This window comes from Propithecus coquereli, unplaced genomic scaffold, assembly GCF_000956105.1.
Source record: "Propithecus coquereli isolate 6110/MARCELLA unplaced genomic scaffold, Pcoq_1.0 Scaffold119, whole genome shotgun sequence".
Classification (NCBI taxonomy): domain Eukaryota; kingdom Metazoa; phylum Chordata; class Mammalia; order Primates; family Indriidae; genus Propithecus; species Propithecus coquereli.
Window position 1 is genome coordinate 7,547,121 of NW_012135969.1, and position 13,880 is coordinate 7,561,000.

Below are 13,880 nucleotides of genomic sequence, written 5' to 3' on the forward strand. Positions count from 1 at the left end.
TTTTTTTTTTTTTGACACACAGTCTCGCTTTGTTGCCCAGGCTACAGTGCTGTGGTGTCAGCCTAGCTCACAGCAACCTCAAACTCCTGGTTCAAGCGATCCTCCTGCTTCAGCCTCCTGAGGCACTGGGACTACAGGCATGTGCCACCATGCCCACCCGGCTAATTCTTTTTTTTTTTTTTTTTTTTCAGTTACTCTGCTAATTCTTTTTTTCTTCTATTTTTAGTGGAGACAGGGTCTTGCTCTTGTTCAGGCTGGTCTCGAACTCCTGACCTCAAGTGATCCTCCTGCCTCAGCCTCCCAGAGTGGTAGGATTACAGGCATGAGCCACTGCACCCGGCCTATTCGTAGTATACTTCTAGAGATGTTTAAAGACCTCGTGACACCCCCCCCTAGGTCCCAAGACATAGAAGATGCTGTGTGTTACAGCAGCAGGTTGCAGTAAAGACAGCTTGGAGTTGGGGAGGCCCTCCTGTGGGCTAGGGGTCTAAAGAAGGCTTTTTGGGGACTTCCAGCTGGCTCCTGGGATGATCCCTGGCTCTCCTGAATTGGAGGGTATCAGAGGAGGAGGTGGCTGCAGCTTTTCCATTAAGGAAGGCTGGCCTCCATGCGCCTGGTGACTCCAGGTACAGGCATTGTTACCTTAAGACAGCTGAGGGTGTGAGTGGGTGGCTCCAAAAATAGCAGGGGAGGCAGAAAGGGGAAGGGAGGGGAATCACATGGAGAAGCTCAGGGGTGAGGCCTGGGTAGCTGCCTGGGCTCTGGCCACTCTGCCTGCTCCCCTGAGCCCTCTGACGCCCCCCCTGCCTCTGGACCCTTTCTTCCTCCCTCCCTCTGTCTCTGAGAGGGCAGAGACAAGCCAAGGTGATTCTGGGACAAATACCACCTTGTCTGAGAGCCTGAGTAGACGCTGACTCTAGAATTTGGTGGCTCTCCTGGGATGGATGGGACAGTCAGGTGGGGAGAGAGCGAAGAAAGGACAAGGACTAAGTAACCTTGCCACCAGTTACCCCAGTCTCTGTGGGTACCACCAGACCACTCTACGGTGCTGTGTGGCTGGGTCTCACACAGGGGCTCGGGGGTCACCCAGGGGCCGGGTCTCACCCAGGGGCCGGGGGTCACCCAGCTTGGCCTAGGAGAAGGAGGGCGGGCAGAAGGGCTTCAGAGAGAAGACGGATGTGTGTGCAGGGGCTTTAAGGGTGACTGGAAGTTTGCTGCTTGGATGAAGGTGGGAGGGGAAGTCCAGGCAGAGGCTGGAGACTGGCCCTTGCCCTCAGGCCAGACACAGGGCAGGTCCCAGCTGTCCTTGCCTGGGGCATTTGGTTGTAGGGCGGGGGGGCAGCACCCTTGGTCTTGAGGCCCTTGAGGAACGCTCGCACGGGCATCAAGGACGTGGGAAGCCTGGTGGCCGTGGCCCCTAGGCAGAGTGCCCCTCTGCCTGCCCTGAGTGGGAGACCCTGGGAGAGGAGGGCGCCCCACGCCGTTCACACTCGCACCAAGATCCTTGGCAGACACAGGAAGGATGGGGAAGAGGTGCCCACAAGTACGTTGACGGCTGGCGCTGATTGCGTGGGCACCGGGCTAAGCACTTCACGTGCATTCGGCTGCTCAGCAATGTGGTCCTGAGGGAGCTACTCACCCTGTGCCTCGGTTTTACCATCTGTAAAATGGGGACAATAATGATACCTGCTTATGGGACTGCTGTGGGATTCCTCACGCTGACACAAAGAGCAAGTACTATTCTTGCCAGTGTGTAGTTATGGCCAAGGTGACATGTGTGCCCACCTCCAGGCCCGTGTGCTTAGCCCTGACTCCATGGGCCAGAGATGGCACCTCCTCTGCTCACCTGTCTCTAACTGGCTGTTCCTGTCCAGGGCACTCTCTTTTCCCAGACCTACATGCTCAGGGTGCTTGGTCCGGGGGTGAGGACTGAGAGAACTGCACGCTCATTTGCTGTGAGGAGGCTGTCACCCAGCCACTACACCTACTAGTCACCAGGCTCTGTGCCAGGTGACTAGTAGGTGTAGGGACATAAAGATAAGATCCCAGTCTCCGAGGAGCTCGGAGCACTGATACCACTCCACAGTGCTGTGTGGCTGGGTCTCACCTGGGGGCTAAGGGGTCACCCAGGGGCTGGGTCTCACCCGGGGGCTAAGGGGTCACCCAGCTTGGCCTAGGAGAAGGAGGGCAGGCAGAAGGGCTTCAGAGAGAAGACAGGTGTCTGTGCAGGGTCTGGAAGGGTGACTGGAAGTTTGCTGCTTGGATGAAGGTGGGAAGGGAACTCCAGGCAGAGGTAACGGCTGGGCAGAGGCTGGAGACTTCAGAGAGCCTGTCACACCAGGGAGGGGCAGAGGGGGGCTGGGGTGGGGAGCGGGCAGAGGTGGGATTCTAGACAGGAGGGCAGGTACAGGAAGAGTTGGAAAGGGCATGAGCTGGAGGGGAATGGGAGCCACCAGGATTTTAAGGGAGGACCGAGGTAGTCAGGTTGGGGGTTTAGAAGACATACCGTGGCAGCCGGAGGGGTGACTGGAGGACATTGTGTATGAGGAGGGTGTCCTCCCCAGATTGAGTGCTGCTCTGGGCGGGGATGGGGCCCAGCTGCTCAGGGACTCCTCCTCTCCTGCCCTCCCTCCCTCCTCCCTGCCCCTGTCTCTGTCACTCACAGGCAGGGCCAGGCCAGCGCAGCCATGGCAGCCGTGCTAACCTGGATCCCTCTCCTTGTGGGCAAGTTGGGGCCTTCTTCAGGGGGAGGTCCAGGAGGAGGGAGGGGATTTGCAGTGATAAGATGGAAGCAAGGAGGGTCCTCAGAGGAGGGTTCTGTGGTGGATGAGGCAGGGGCCGGCAGGGTTCTGGGGTGTTGAAGCCATGGCGAGCGTGGGGTCCAGGCTGGGAGCTGGGCTCTGGGATATGGGATGTGAGATGTGGGGCTGGGAGCTCTGGCTGGAGGTGTCCTAGGCCCGGGTGGGCCAGCCAGCCCAGGCCCAGAAGGTTGTGGGCCCTTTAATGGGCTGGCAGCCGCTGCTTCTGCCTGGGCCCAGGCTAAATTTGGCCCTGAGAGGGAGGGTGGGGCTGGCGGGCAGGTCCTCCAGTTCTCTTGGGGTTTAGGGTCCCCTTCGCTCAGCTCCTCTTGGCCCCTGGGGCTGGCCCTGCTCCTCCCTGGATGTTAGGGGAGGTAGAAGGGGGTTTCTGGGTCCCAGAATGGCCACCCCCTCCTCTGTAGGCTCCTTCCCATCCCCCTCCCCTCCAGCCTCTCAGACATTTGGCATGGGGTCCTTTTCCAAGTGCCCTTCACACATGCACACAGCCCAGCATCAGGCCCTGCCCACTGTCACGCTTACTGGGGAGCCTAAATTGAGGCGTGGAAAGGTTTTCGTGGGGGCGGCTGCCTCACAAATCCAAACCAAATGGAAGTCTGGGTCTTGTCAATGATGGCAATGTCCAGCGCAGCCAGGCCTGCCCCTCCCACTGCGGGCCCCCGTCCTTTCCAGGGAGCCAGCAAAGGAGCCCCCTTCTCCAAGTCCCACAGGGGCACCAAGGACTTGGAGGGGAAGGTACTGAGGCTGATCTGTGTGTTTGGGACTTGTGGGGTCCCCACAGGTCTCCTGGCAGGGCTGGGGGGCACCAAGGCCCAGCAGACCACCCTACACCCGCTTGTGGGCCGCGTCTTTGTGCACACCTTGGATCATGCGACCTTTCTGCACCTTCCCGAGGACGTCGGTGAGAGGGGCCTGCTGGACCCCGGGAGGGCCGGGCTGCGCCTTTCGGGGCTCCTGTTGTTACTCTAATCCCCTCTCTTCTCTTCTACCAGCTGTCCCCCCCACTGTCCGCATCACCTACCATGCCCACCTCCAGGGACACCCAGACCTGCCCCGGTGGCTGCGCTACACCCAGCGCAGCCCCCACCACCCTGGCTTCCTCTACGGCAGCGCTACCCCAGAAGATCACGGGAGCCAGGTCATCGAGGTGCCATCGGGGACCCTCAAAAGCTCACGGGGGTGGGTCAGCGTGGCCTCTAGGAGCAGCCCTGCTGGTGGGGATTGAGTGTTCCTTCGTAGTCATTTGCATATAATTTACATACCTCTAATCTGGTGTGGCGTCTCCGTCCTCGCCTACCGCCTACCGGGCTCTAGCTGTGCCTGGTTTCTCTCCTGATCCCACCTATTAGCTCTCCTCCGCACCCCCCAGGTCACAGCCTACAATCGGGACAGCTTTGACACCGCTCAACAGAGGCTGATGCTAGTGATTCGGGACCCAGAAGGTACTTCCTGCCCCGCCCCACCCCTTCCCCAGTAACACCAGTCTTGAGGGATCTGGACCGGGCTTCCAGACTCTGGAGCTGGACACAGCCTGTGGGGCCTTGGGCAAACCAGCGAGGCTGTGGGTGTTGGGGAAGTGTCGTTGGGGCGGCAGGGTGATGTACAGGGCCTTGGGGGGCAGAATGGGGTATGGTGGTGTGGGGGGTGTGGGGAGGAGCTTGAGGGAGGCTTGGGAAGGATCTGGGGGGCAGAGCTGGGGGCCGGGTGACGCCTGAGGTGCCCACCTGGCCTTCCCAGGTCCGCTGCTGCCATACCAAGCTGAGTTCCTGGTTCTCAGCCACGATGTGGAGGAGGTGCTGCCCTCGATGCCTGCCAGCCACTTCCTCACAGCCCTGGGGGGGCTCTGGGAGCCCGGGGAGCTCCAGCTGCTCAACATCACTTCTGCCTTGGACCGTGGGGGCCGTGTCCCACTTCCCATTGAGGGCCGCAAGGAAGGGTAGGTGTGCAACCCAGGAGGGCTTCCTGAAAAAGCTTGCTTTTTGTCTGGGTGGTGGGCATAAACAGGGTCTCCCTAATTTCCATGTGGGGCTTTACCATGCCCATCTCCACCTCCCAGCTTCACACCACTGTCCACTCCCCTCCAGCCCCACCCCATCTCCTTCCTGTCCTTGCTGAGCCTAAGCCCCGGTCACCCAGACCTGGCTACTTCCTGGTGCCCTGTGAGGACGTAGACGACCCGTCCATCAAAGGACATTCTCTGGGGGCTAAAGCCCCCCAGGGCACAGAAGAGTGGAATGCTCTGTGCACTTTCACCATAACCCCGGATCTCAGGGGCCCTAAGACCTCTCCTGCCAGGCCCCCTGCTGTACCACAGTTCTTGCCTAAACCCCCTCCTAGGCCTCCTCCCCTCTCCCATCCCCAGGTCACAGCCTGCAATCAGGACAGCTTCAACAACACCCGGCAGAGGGGTGTCTGGGGTCCCCTGCCCCCGCTCTGCTGACAGTGGCTTCTCTCTGGGCCCAGGGTGTATATCAAGGTAGGCTCTGCCTCACCCTTCTCTACCTGCCTGAAGATGGTGGCATCCCCCGACAGCCATGCCCGCTGCGCCCAGGGCCAGCCTCCACTTCTATCCTGCTATGACACCTTGGCACCCTACTTCCGCATTGACTGGTGCAATGTGTCCCTGGTGAGGAGAGACCCTGGTTCTGGGGGTGGGGATGGGGCATGGCCCCCATCACAGTCCCCCTTCGCTCCGCACTGCTTCCCACTCCAGTCTCTGATTTGTCTAGTCCCTGCTTCTCTGATGATCTGTCTTGGCCTCAATCAGTCGGTAGGTAGTCTTGGTCTTGGTCTTGGTCTTGGTCTTGGTCTTGGTCTTGGTCTTTTGCACACCCCCTGAAGTTCTACCTTCTACCACAAGAGGGAGACAGAGTCTGCGCTCCACCCCTGGGGTCTCCAGCTCCCCGCGTCCCATATCTGCCCAGCCCAACATCTAAAACAATCAATCACATGCCCCCCTCCCCACAGACTGATTCCCAAAGCCTTTCCCCACCAAGGGCCTCTGTATGACAGCTCTGTCTGCTTCCTTCTAAGGTGCCTCCTGGCAAACTCGCCTGCAGCCAGGAGCTGATAGCTCTCTGTATTATAACTCAGGGATGCTCACTACAGCTCTGGGATACTGAACTGAGGTACCCAGGGTCCCACTGCTTGTGTCTTCTGTTTCTGTGAATTACTGACAGAGCAGGAACTTATTCGGGGTTGACAGCCAGGGCCAGATAATTGACAACATTCTTAAGCACTTGCTAGGCACTGTCCAATCAACATGTTTTATCCTCAAAACCACTCCAGCAGGCAGATGCCACTATTATCGATTTTACAGGTGAGGAAACTGAGGCACTTACAAGCAAGTCATCCCAGCTAAACGCTTGTCTGAGTGAGGATTCAAGCCCAGGCAGTCAGACCCCAGATCTGTGTGCTAACCACTGTGCTGCCCTGCCTCTCTGGGACTTTGTCTCTTCAGCCTCCTAGTCCAGTGCTTGTCCAGCTAGGTCACACAAACTGAGCGAGGCAGGCAGGAGGAGGCCTGTGGTTGCATGAGGAGTAGGAAGGATGTCCCCGGAACCCCTGCCCTGTCCCCTGGGGGCCTCTGTGTCCAGCCAGCCACTCCTGGGCCAGCCCTGGGCTCTCTGTGCAGGTGGACAAGTCAGTGCCAGAGCCTGCAGATGAGGACTCAACCCCAGGCTATGGGATCCTGGAGCATGACCCATTCTTCTGCCCACCCACCGAGGCCCCAGCCCGTGACTTCCTGGTGGACGCTCTGGTCACCCTCCTGGTGCCCCTGCTGGTAGCCCTGCTGCTCACCTTGCTGCTGGCCTACATCATGTGCTGCCGACGGGAGGGACGGTGTGTGTGTGGACAGAGGGCGGGGAGGCACCCACTGATGGTCACACCCACGGGGCGCTCCGTGGCACCTTTGCTGCATGGGGACCCAGACCCCTCAGGGAGTGGGGTTCCCAGGCAGAAAGGAGTGTGGGGCCCCTTTCTAGGCAGCTCGGGGCTGGGGACCCACCTAGCCTGGCACCAGAGGGAGGTTGTGGGTAATCACAACACACAAACCACCGCACACGCTTGAGCCCTGGGAATGCCTTGGGCCAAGCCCAGAGCTGAGCTAACCTTCTCCCTCGCTCTTCCACAGGCTGAAGAGAGACCTGGCCACCTCCGAGTGAGTAGGGGAGCTGGGGGCTGGGTGGGAGTCTGCCTAGATGGCCAAACTGGGCCCTCCAACCTCCACGGGCAGCATAGACAAAGCAAATTACTCTGGGAAGATGAGCCAGCCTTGACCTCTGAGCCCTAGTCCTGGGCTGGTCAGTTGCTGGGCCTGACCTATCCTGACCTTGCTTTCTTATTTGCTGGTCCCCATAGAAGAGTCTTTTGTATCACAGGAGAAGGGCACCTGATGCCACCCTGCGGGAAGGAGTTTGAGAAGCAACTTAAGAGCTTCCTAGCATGTGTGTACACACACACACACACACACACACACACACACACACACACACGCACACACCCCACACTATGAGTCAGACACCCGAGGTCCAGGCCAGCACACAATGGCTCCATCATCCTTTCTGGCCTCAGATCCTCCCCTTGCAGCGGGACGCGGTTGGACTAGCTGTGTCTGTGGATGCTTCCAACACTGCCAGCCCTTCCCAAGTCCATCTCTCTTATTTTGCCCCAGGAGTCCCCTACCCATGGATTTACCCCTCCTCTGCCCCCCAGTCCCCTTCCTCTGTTACTCCCCTGAGCGCCAGATTCCAGGAGACAGGTGTGAAATAAGTCAGGCTCCTTTTATTTCCACTGAGCTGAGCCTGTGGCGGGCCTGGCGCCCCTGACCACTTGCTGGCCTGCCCCGTTAATTGCAGCGGCCTTTGGCCACTCTGCAAACCCTCTTGAAAAGCTGCTTGTGCCCCTGTTTGGAGCCCAATGGCGACCTGCGCCCTCCAGAGCGGCGCTGCCCAGACCTCCGCTGCTGCTGCTGCCGCCGCCTTCTCTTGACCTTGAGCTTGGACTTGGAGGCCCGATTCTTGCCCATGCAGTAGGAGCCCGAGGCCCCCTTGCCAGTCACCTGCTTTAGCATGCCCATGTCCACCAGCCCCTTGAGCACACGCTTGAAGTAACAGGTGTTACGTGCCATGTTGTAGCCCATGGTGGCAACAGCCTTCTTCAGGGTGGTGAGGGACACACGTTTGCGTGCTCCCTTGTCTGCCACAGTCTTCAGGATCACCTTGGATATGGTGGGCTTCTGGTGGGATTTGGAACCGGTTCGGTGCCCAGCCTCACTCTTGCTAGAGACCCCTGACACACTGGCCTGCTGGCCTCCACCCACAGCAGTGTTTGAGGCCAGGGGCACAGACGTAGGCAGCTGTGAAGTGTCTTTCTGCATCTCTCCCTGCGGTAGGTGAAGGGAGTTGGGTGCAAGGACCTCCAGGATGGCGGCTGGAAATGCTCTGCGCTGCTCCTCAGTGGGTGGGGGAGGTGCGTCCCTGTTCTGGTTCCCTCGTAGAGCTCCGGCCCACGCCTTCCCCTGGGTGGCCAGAGGGAGGACCGAGGATGATCACCCACGGTTGGCCTCAGCAGACTTGTGCTGTGGGTGCAGGGGGGTGGCAAGGTTATCTCTTTGGTGACCTCAGGGGGACATTGTGAGGCCACCAGAATCCTGTGGGGGTCACAGTGGCCCCTTTGTTTCCTCCTGGGAGGGGTGGACAGGAGATGGCAGATGGTGTGGGCATCTGATGTGCCAGGTGTCCTGGGCAGGGCAGCTGCGGCTGTGTGGGCCAGATGGGTGGGCGCACACGAGGCGTGTGCGTGTGCGTATACGCACGTACTCAAGCCAATCTCGGGTGTTCTGGACCCCCAGTGTTAAACCCACCATTTCGACCCCACCATCTCGACCCATCATTGGGTTTGGGGTCGAGGAATACAAACATTTTAGACGTCAGAATTATAGCAACATTTGTGGAATTTGGTGGGGAATACATGTTCCAGAGTTAACAGAGATGTAATTCCTTGATCTACGTTAAATCAATTTCATTCCTTGAGCAACTTTCTACACAAAGCAGTTAAAAGGCTTTGCTTTTATTTTCTATCTTCATGTTTATTTTATAGAATTTTCCCCCATTGGGATCAGAGATTTTCCATGTAAATTTCACAAGTTGATTCCTTTTTTGGTGGGGCGCTGCCCAAATTTAATCCATCGTACCTACTGCTACGGTGGTTATCCTCTTGTGACTGGTATTTCTGCCAGGTTCTGCTTTCCTGGGTCAATTTTGTAGCTCAGATGTTATCAGGAAAATCTGCTTCCTCCATCAATTTGAAATCAATAACCAATTTACCATGTGCGATGTTTGCCTTAGTTGGTTTGGATTTCGTGTTGATTTATTTCTACAAAACCCTATTTTTACCGCTTGTTCCATGCCTGCCATTTTTTCAAATTTATCCGCAAGGGTATTCTACTGCCTGATTTTCACCCAGATCAGATTTTACTGGTCACAGAATCCTCCAGGCCCCGACGACCCTCTCCTGTGGGTCTGTGCGCCAGAGGCGGCGCTCGTCGCGTGTTGGTGGCGTGCTGGGTGTGGGTGAGCCCAGGCCACACGTGTGCACGTGCGCATGCGTGTGTGGGAAGGCCGCCTGTCCGCGCGTCTGCCTAAGTGCTGGTGTGGAAGGACTGTGGGGAAGGTACCGCGGGGTCTGGCTTTGGCTCTTGCTCTAGAAAAACAGCCCGTGAACATTTTTCCACCTGTGTGTTGCCAGAGTAATGAGACCCAGATGTGGGGCTGGGGGTGAGCGGGGGCGCACTGACTGGGGCCCTTCCCCGCTGGGGCATCACCTGCCCGGCTGCCTCCGTCTCAGCGTCCACACACCGGTTTCCCTCTTTCCCCTCAGTCTCCCCTCGCCTGGGAATGTCAAACTGTGTTTTGGACAACCCGGCTTGCCAAATTCCAGACTCAAGAGCTCATCTTGACCCTCCCCCGGCCCTAGACAATGACTCCACGTTTTCCCACTGGCCAGACAGGACTTGGTCCCTCCCGTCCCAAGGAGGGTGGCCTGTTCAGCATGAAGCTGGGAAGTCTTTTCTGTAATCTAACCGGCCAGTCTCTAAGTGGAGTCCGTGTCCGCTGCCTGAGACCTGGACACGGGTGGGGACCACTTCCTTCCCCTATCTAATCAGTAACTGAGTGGCAAGTGGAGTCGCTTCAGCCCTGCCTGGGGCCCCAACCCCTCTAAGAAAACCCATTTTATTGTTTATCATGAAAAGTCCCAGCTCTGTCTGACCTGGCAGCCAGGTAGCCTGGGAAAATGTCACCAGGCTGGGCCAACTAATATGGGTGGGTTCATGTACAAAGGGCTTGGAGACACCCTTCTACTGGAGGCCAAGTTCACCAGCGGGCTCAACATAGTGAAATAACACTAAAGATGATAATAGCAACTGAAGGCTCCCTGTGATAATAACCACCACTTGCCACAAGCTTGACCAGGAGATGTTCTAAGTGCTTTTCCTATATTAACTCATTCAATTCATACAACAACTGCATTATAGTTGGGGAAACCGAGGCACAGAGAGGTTAAGTAATTTGCCCAAGGTTACACAGCCAGGAAGCAGTGAAACCCAGACTCAAACTCAAAGCAAGTCTTCATGTTTAACTACTGTGCTACTCCGCCTGTCAGAATGAACTAAAGCTTGCCCCTGGACAGCAGAAAGTAAGTCCCTGGGAACGTCCAAAGACAATGAGGCTGAGCCTCCCGAGGAGGAACTGGAGCTATCGCTCAGAAAGGACTCTCTGTGGGTGTGGCTACTTAGTGTTGCTGGGACTTCCAGCCCCTTGGAAGATCTTAGGGTGGAGCTCAGTGCCTGGCGTCGAGGAGCCCTGGTCTGAAACAAGCCCAGGGAGACAAGACTCTGTGTTGGGAACTGGTCGGTGCTGGGGGTGGGCTGGGGTGGGGCCAGGAGTGGGTCAGGGTACAAAAAGAGTGGAGGACACGCCCAAGGGGCCAAAGGATGAGATGCTCAAGGCCCGGCAGGATGTGGGGAGGGCATTCCTGGAAGGGGAGACAGCTCGGGCAAACCGAGGAGGTGAGAAAGGGTGAAGGGGAAGGCAGGTTTGCCAGCCTGACCCAGGGCCATAGGGGTGGGGGGAGAGGAGGCTTAGGTGCTCTGTGGTTGGAGAAAGTACTGAGGGAGGGAGCTGAGTGCAAGAAGGGACAGAGAAGGTCACCAGAACATAAAAACGGAATACTATATTAGCCCAGCAATTGCTGGATTCTGGAAAAATATATCCACTGTGGATATCTATTCATGTCTTGGTACGACATGAGCACTTATCATTGCTGGGCACCGTTCTAAAGCTTGAGCCACATTTTCTCATTTCATCTTCACAGCAATCCTAGAAGGTAGATATTATTATCCCCATTTTACAGTTGAGGAAACTGAGGCACAGAGTGGTTAAGCAACTTGCCAAGGACACACGGCTTTGAATCCAGGCTGTCTGCACCCAGAGCCCGTGCCTCAATCACTTGGCAGGGAACAGGCACCAGAGAACGTCCTGTTTGTTCCCTGTGCCCTCGTGATGTGTTTGACTGGTGGGGAGGATAGCAGGGTGGCTCTTAAGCAGTGCCAGGCTGGACCCGGGGGCGACTGACTCCCTGAGCTGATGGCCCCCGACCCTGTGCCTCCAGCATCCAGATGGTCCACCACTGCACCATCCATGGGAACACAGAGGAGCTGCGGCAGATGGCAGGCAACCGCGAGGTGCCCCGGCCACTCTCCACCCTGCCCATGTTCAATGTGCGCACAGGTGAGCGGCTGCCCCCCCGCGTGGACAGCGCCCAGGTGCCCCTCATCCTGGACCAGCACTGAGGCCTCGCCAGGTGGGTTCAGTGGGCACTGCCAGCCTCATTTCTGGGAACGAGTTGAGCTCCGTCTCTGGCTGGGGCAAATGGTGGGGTATGGGGGTGGTTGGGGGAAGGGGCACATGGACCTGCCTGTCCCTCTGAGGCAGCTGTGGGGTGCCCAGCAGTGCCAGGGCTATGCCCCCAATGCCGAGCACTTGGGGGTGGAGGGTGAGGGTGGGAACACCAGGAGGACCAGGGACTGGCCCTCATAGCCCTCCACTGTCCCTCCCCAGCTGATCCAGGTCCAGCCCTGGCCTCACCCTCCCTTCTCTGTCCACTCGGAGCAGCCACGACCCCTGGCCAGCCACATCCCACCTGCTGGTTCCAGCTCCTGGCCCAGCTGGACCCCAGGCTCTGAACAAGCAGAGAGATGGATGGGGCAGGGTGGCGGTGTTCAGTGTCAGGACACGCAGAATAAATACCTGCTGCTCTGCCTAGCTGGTGCTGCCTTGGTTTCCCTTTCTGCCTTCTGGGTGTCCCCAGAGGCAGCCAGGGGCTGCCAGCCTTTGGATCCTTGGCATCTTGCTATTTTCTCAAATCCTCTGGAAGGAGGAGGAAGGTCCTGCTATACGTGGCCCTCACATGAACTTAACTGCGAGGGACTACTGGATCATTATCTCCGTTTTATAGATAAGGACACTGAGGCCTAGGGAGAGCAAGTGACTTACTCTAGGTCACAGAGCAAGCAAGTGGCAGAGCTTGGGTTCGAACCTGGCATGTCTGCCTCCACAGTGCCTTCTGGAGGACTGAGGGGCTCTGGAAGCAGGAGATCCAGGCTCTCACCTGATTTATTTATGGTTGACACCTGTTGAGATCTGCTGGAGGGAGAGTCCCTTTGTACCTGTGCTGGGAGAGAAGCCAGTCTAGGCATGGAGGAGAGAGGATGGAACGTGGGACCCTGAATGCCCTGGGCGCAAGGGCTCCCCTCCCTGTGGGCTCCCCCAGAGACAGGGCGGGGGTCCACAGGACAGGGCACAGCCCGGAACCCTGCTGAGCAGAGAGGGTGGGCTCTGCCCACTTGCCGCCAGCCTGGCCGGGTGCAGTCTCGCATTTCCCCACTCCCATATGAGGACGGGCTGCAGACAGAGCCTGGGAGGGGACCCAGGTAAAGGAGGGCTGGCAGGGGAGGAAGGACACAGGGCCAGGCCCCCGCCCAGCCCTGCTCTGGGTGGAAGCTCCAAGAGAATCCAAAAAGGGGCCAGCCACCCACCACCTGGGCCTCTTCTTCCCTCTTCTTCTGCAGGGAGCCCCAGACCCCCACAGCCACACAGCTCCCCTCTTAGGGTGCTTTTGGTCTCTGCCTCAGAGAGGAGTTCCCTGTGCCCCTGCGGCCCTGGCCTCAGCTGCCCCACAGCCCTCCTCGCCCTCTGAGAGGTGTGCTCCGCCTGGGTTCACCCGTTCCTGTCCTCTTCCCACACCAGAGTGCAGGATTCCCGCTGCCCCCAGGAGGCGCAGCGGCCGCACACAGTAGGCGCTCGGGAAAGACTTCCCGTCCCAAAGGAATGCAGGAAGGGACGCTTGCTCAGAGTTCTTGAGAAGAGTGCTGTCCCTGCTCCTCTCAGGGCAGAGGGCGAGCAAGGCCATTGCTAAAGCATCTTCCACTGCCTCCTGGTCCTCCCCGCCGTGCTGGGCGGCCCACATGCACCGGCTGGTCACCGGACCCGGCAAACACTGATTCGGGCAGAGGCACGGCCAATGTGCTCAGCAAACATTTGAGCAGCTGCTCTTTGGGTGCCCACCCTCTAACCAAACGGGTTGACCGAAGATGCCTCTGACATCTCATTTGCCATTTCTTCCTTTTTCCTGACGGAAACCCGGAGCTGCCCAGAGTCTGCTCAGACTGGAGGCTGGAGCAGGCAGCCAGCTCTCTGGGTGGGTCCTCCCTGGTCCCTGCCCCCCAGGCCTCCTCTGAACTCTTCCTGTGCCGGCCAGGGCCGCGAGGGGGCGAGGCCAGCATCTCGCCTCCCTCTGCTTCCCAGCTCTGCCTTGGGGTCTTGGCAGCGCCTTCCTCCCCACTCAGCTCCAAGGAGCACACGGGAGCCTGGCTGCCGGCCTGAGAGGAAGTGGCCCAGACAAGTAGCGGGGAGGATGGCGTGCCTGCAGAGGACGCTGAGCCGTGCCTGGGCACACGCGCCCGCGGCCCCGGCGCAGACACACTCAGGGCCCCCTGCTCAC

At 58.5% G+C, this 13,880-nt stretch overlaps 1 protein-coding gene across 2 annotated transcripts; it reads left to right on the plus strand.

Annotated features, from left to right (window-relative positions):
- Positions 1–2,656: 2,656 nt before the first annotated feature.
- Positions 2,657–12,139, plus strand: SGCA (sarcoglycan, alpha (50kDa dystrophin-associated glycoprotein)). Of its 2 annotated transcripts, XM_012660157.1 has the most exons (10): positions 2,657–2,724; positions 3,598–3,717; positions 3,809–3,963; positions 4,186–4,258; positions 4,554–4,752; positions 5,280–5,442; positions 6,451–6,659; positions 6,952–6,978; positions 11,490–11,681; positions 11,939–12,139. In XM_012660157.1, the coding sequence occupies exons 1-9, from the start codon at positions 2,688–2,690 to the stop codon at positions 11,668–11,670; spliced, it is 1,164 nt and encodes a 387-aa protein (XP_012515611.1). In that variant the 5' UTR covers positions 2,657–2,687; the 3' UTR covers positions 11,671–11,681; positions 11,939–12,139. The 2 variants fall into 2 exon arrangements, with proteins under 2 accessions (XP_012515611.1, XP_012515614.1); XM_012660160.1 differs by lacking the exons at positions 5,280–5,442; positions 6,451–6,659.
- Positions 12,140–13,880: the final 1,741 nt, after the last annotated feature.

What these genes read in the sequence shown, in the direction of transcription:
- SGCA (XM_012660157.1), top strand. Translation starts at nt 2,688, where the DNA reads ATGGCAGCCGTGCTAACCTGGATCCCTCTCCTTGTGG. An exon ending in GCACCTTCCCGAGGACGTCG is followed by an intron (nt 3,718 to 3,808) that starts GTGAGAGGGGCC and finishes CTCTTCTACCAG; the next exon opens with CTGTCCCCCCCACTGTCCGC. An exon ending in ATTGAGGGCCGCAAGGAAGG is followed by an intron (nt 4,753 to 5,279) that starts GTAGGTGTGCAA and finishes CTCTGGGCCCAG; the next exon opens with GGTGTATATCAAGGTAGGCT.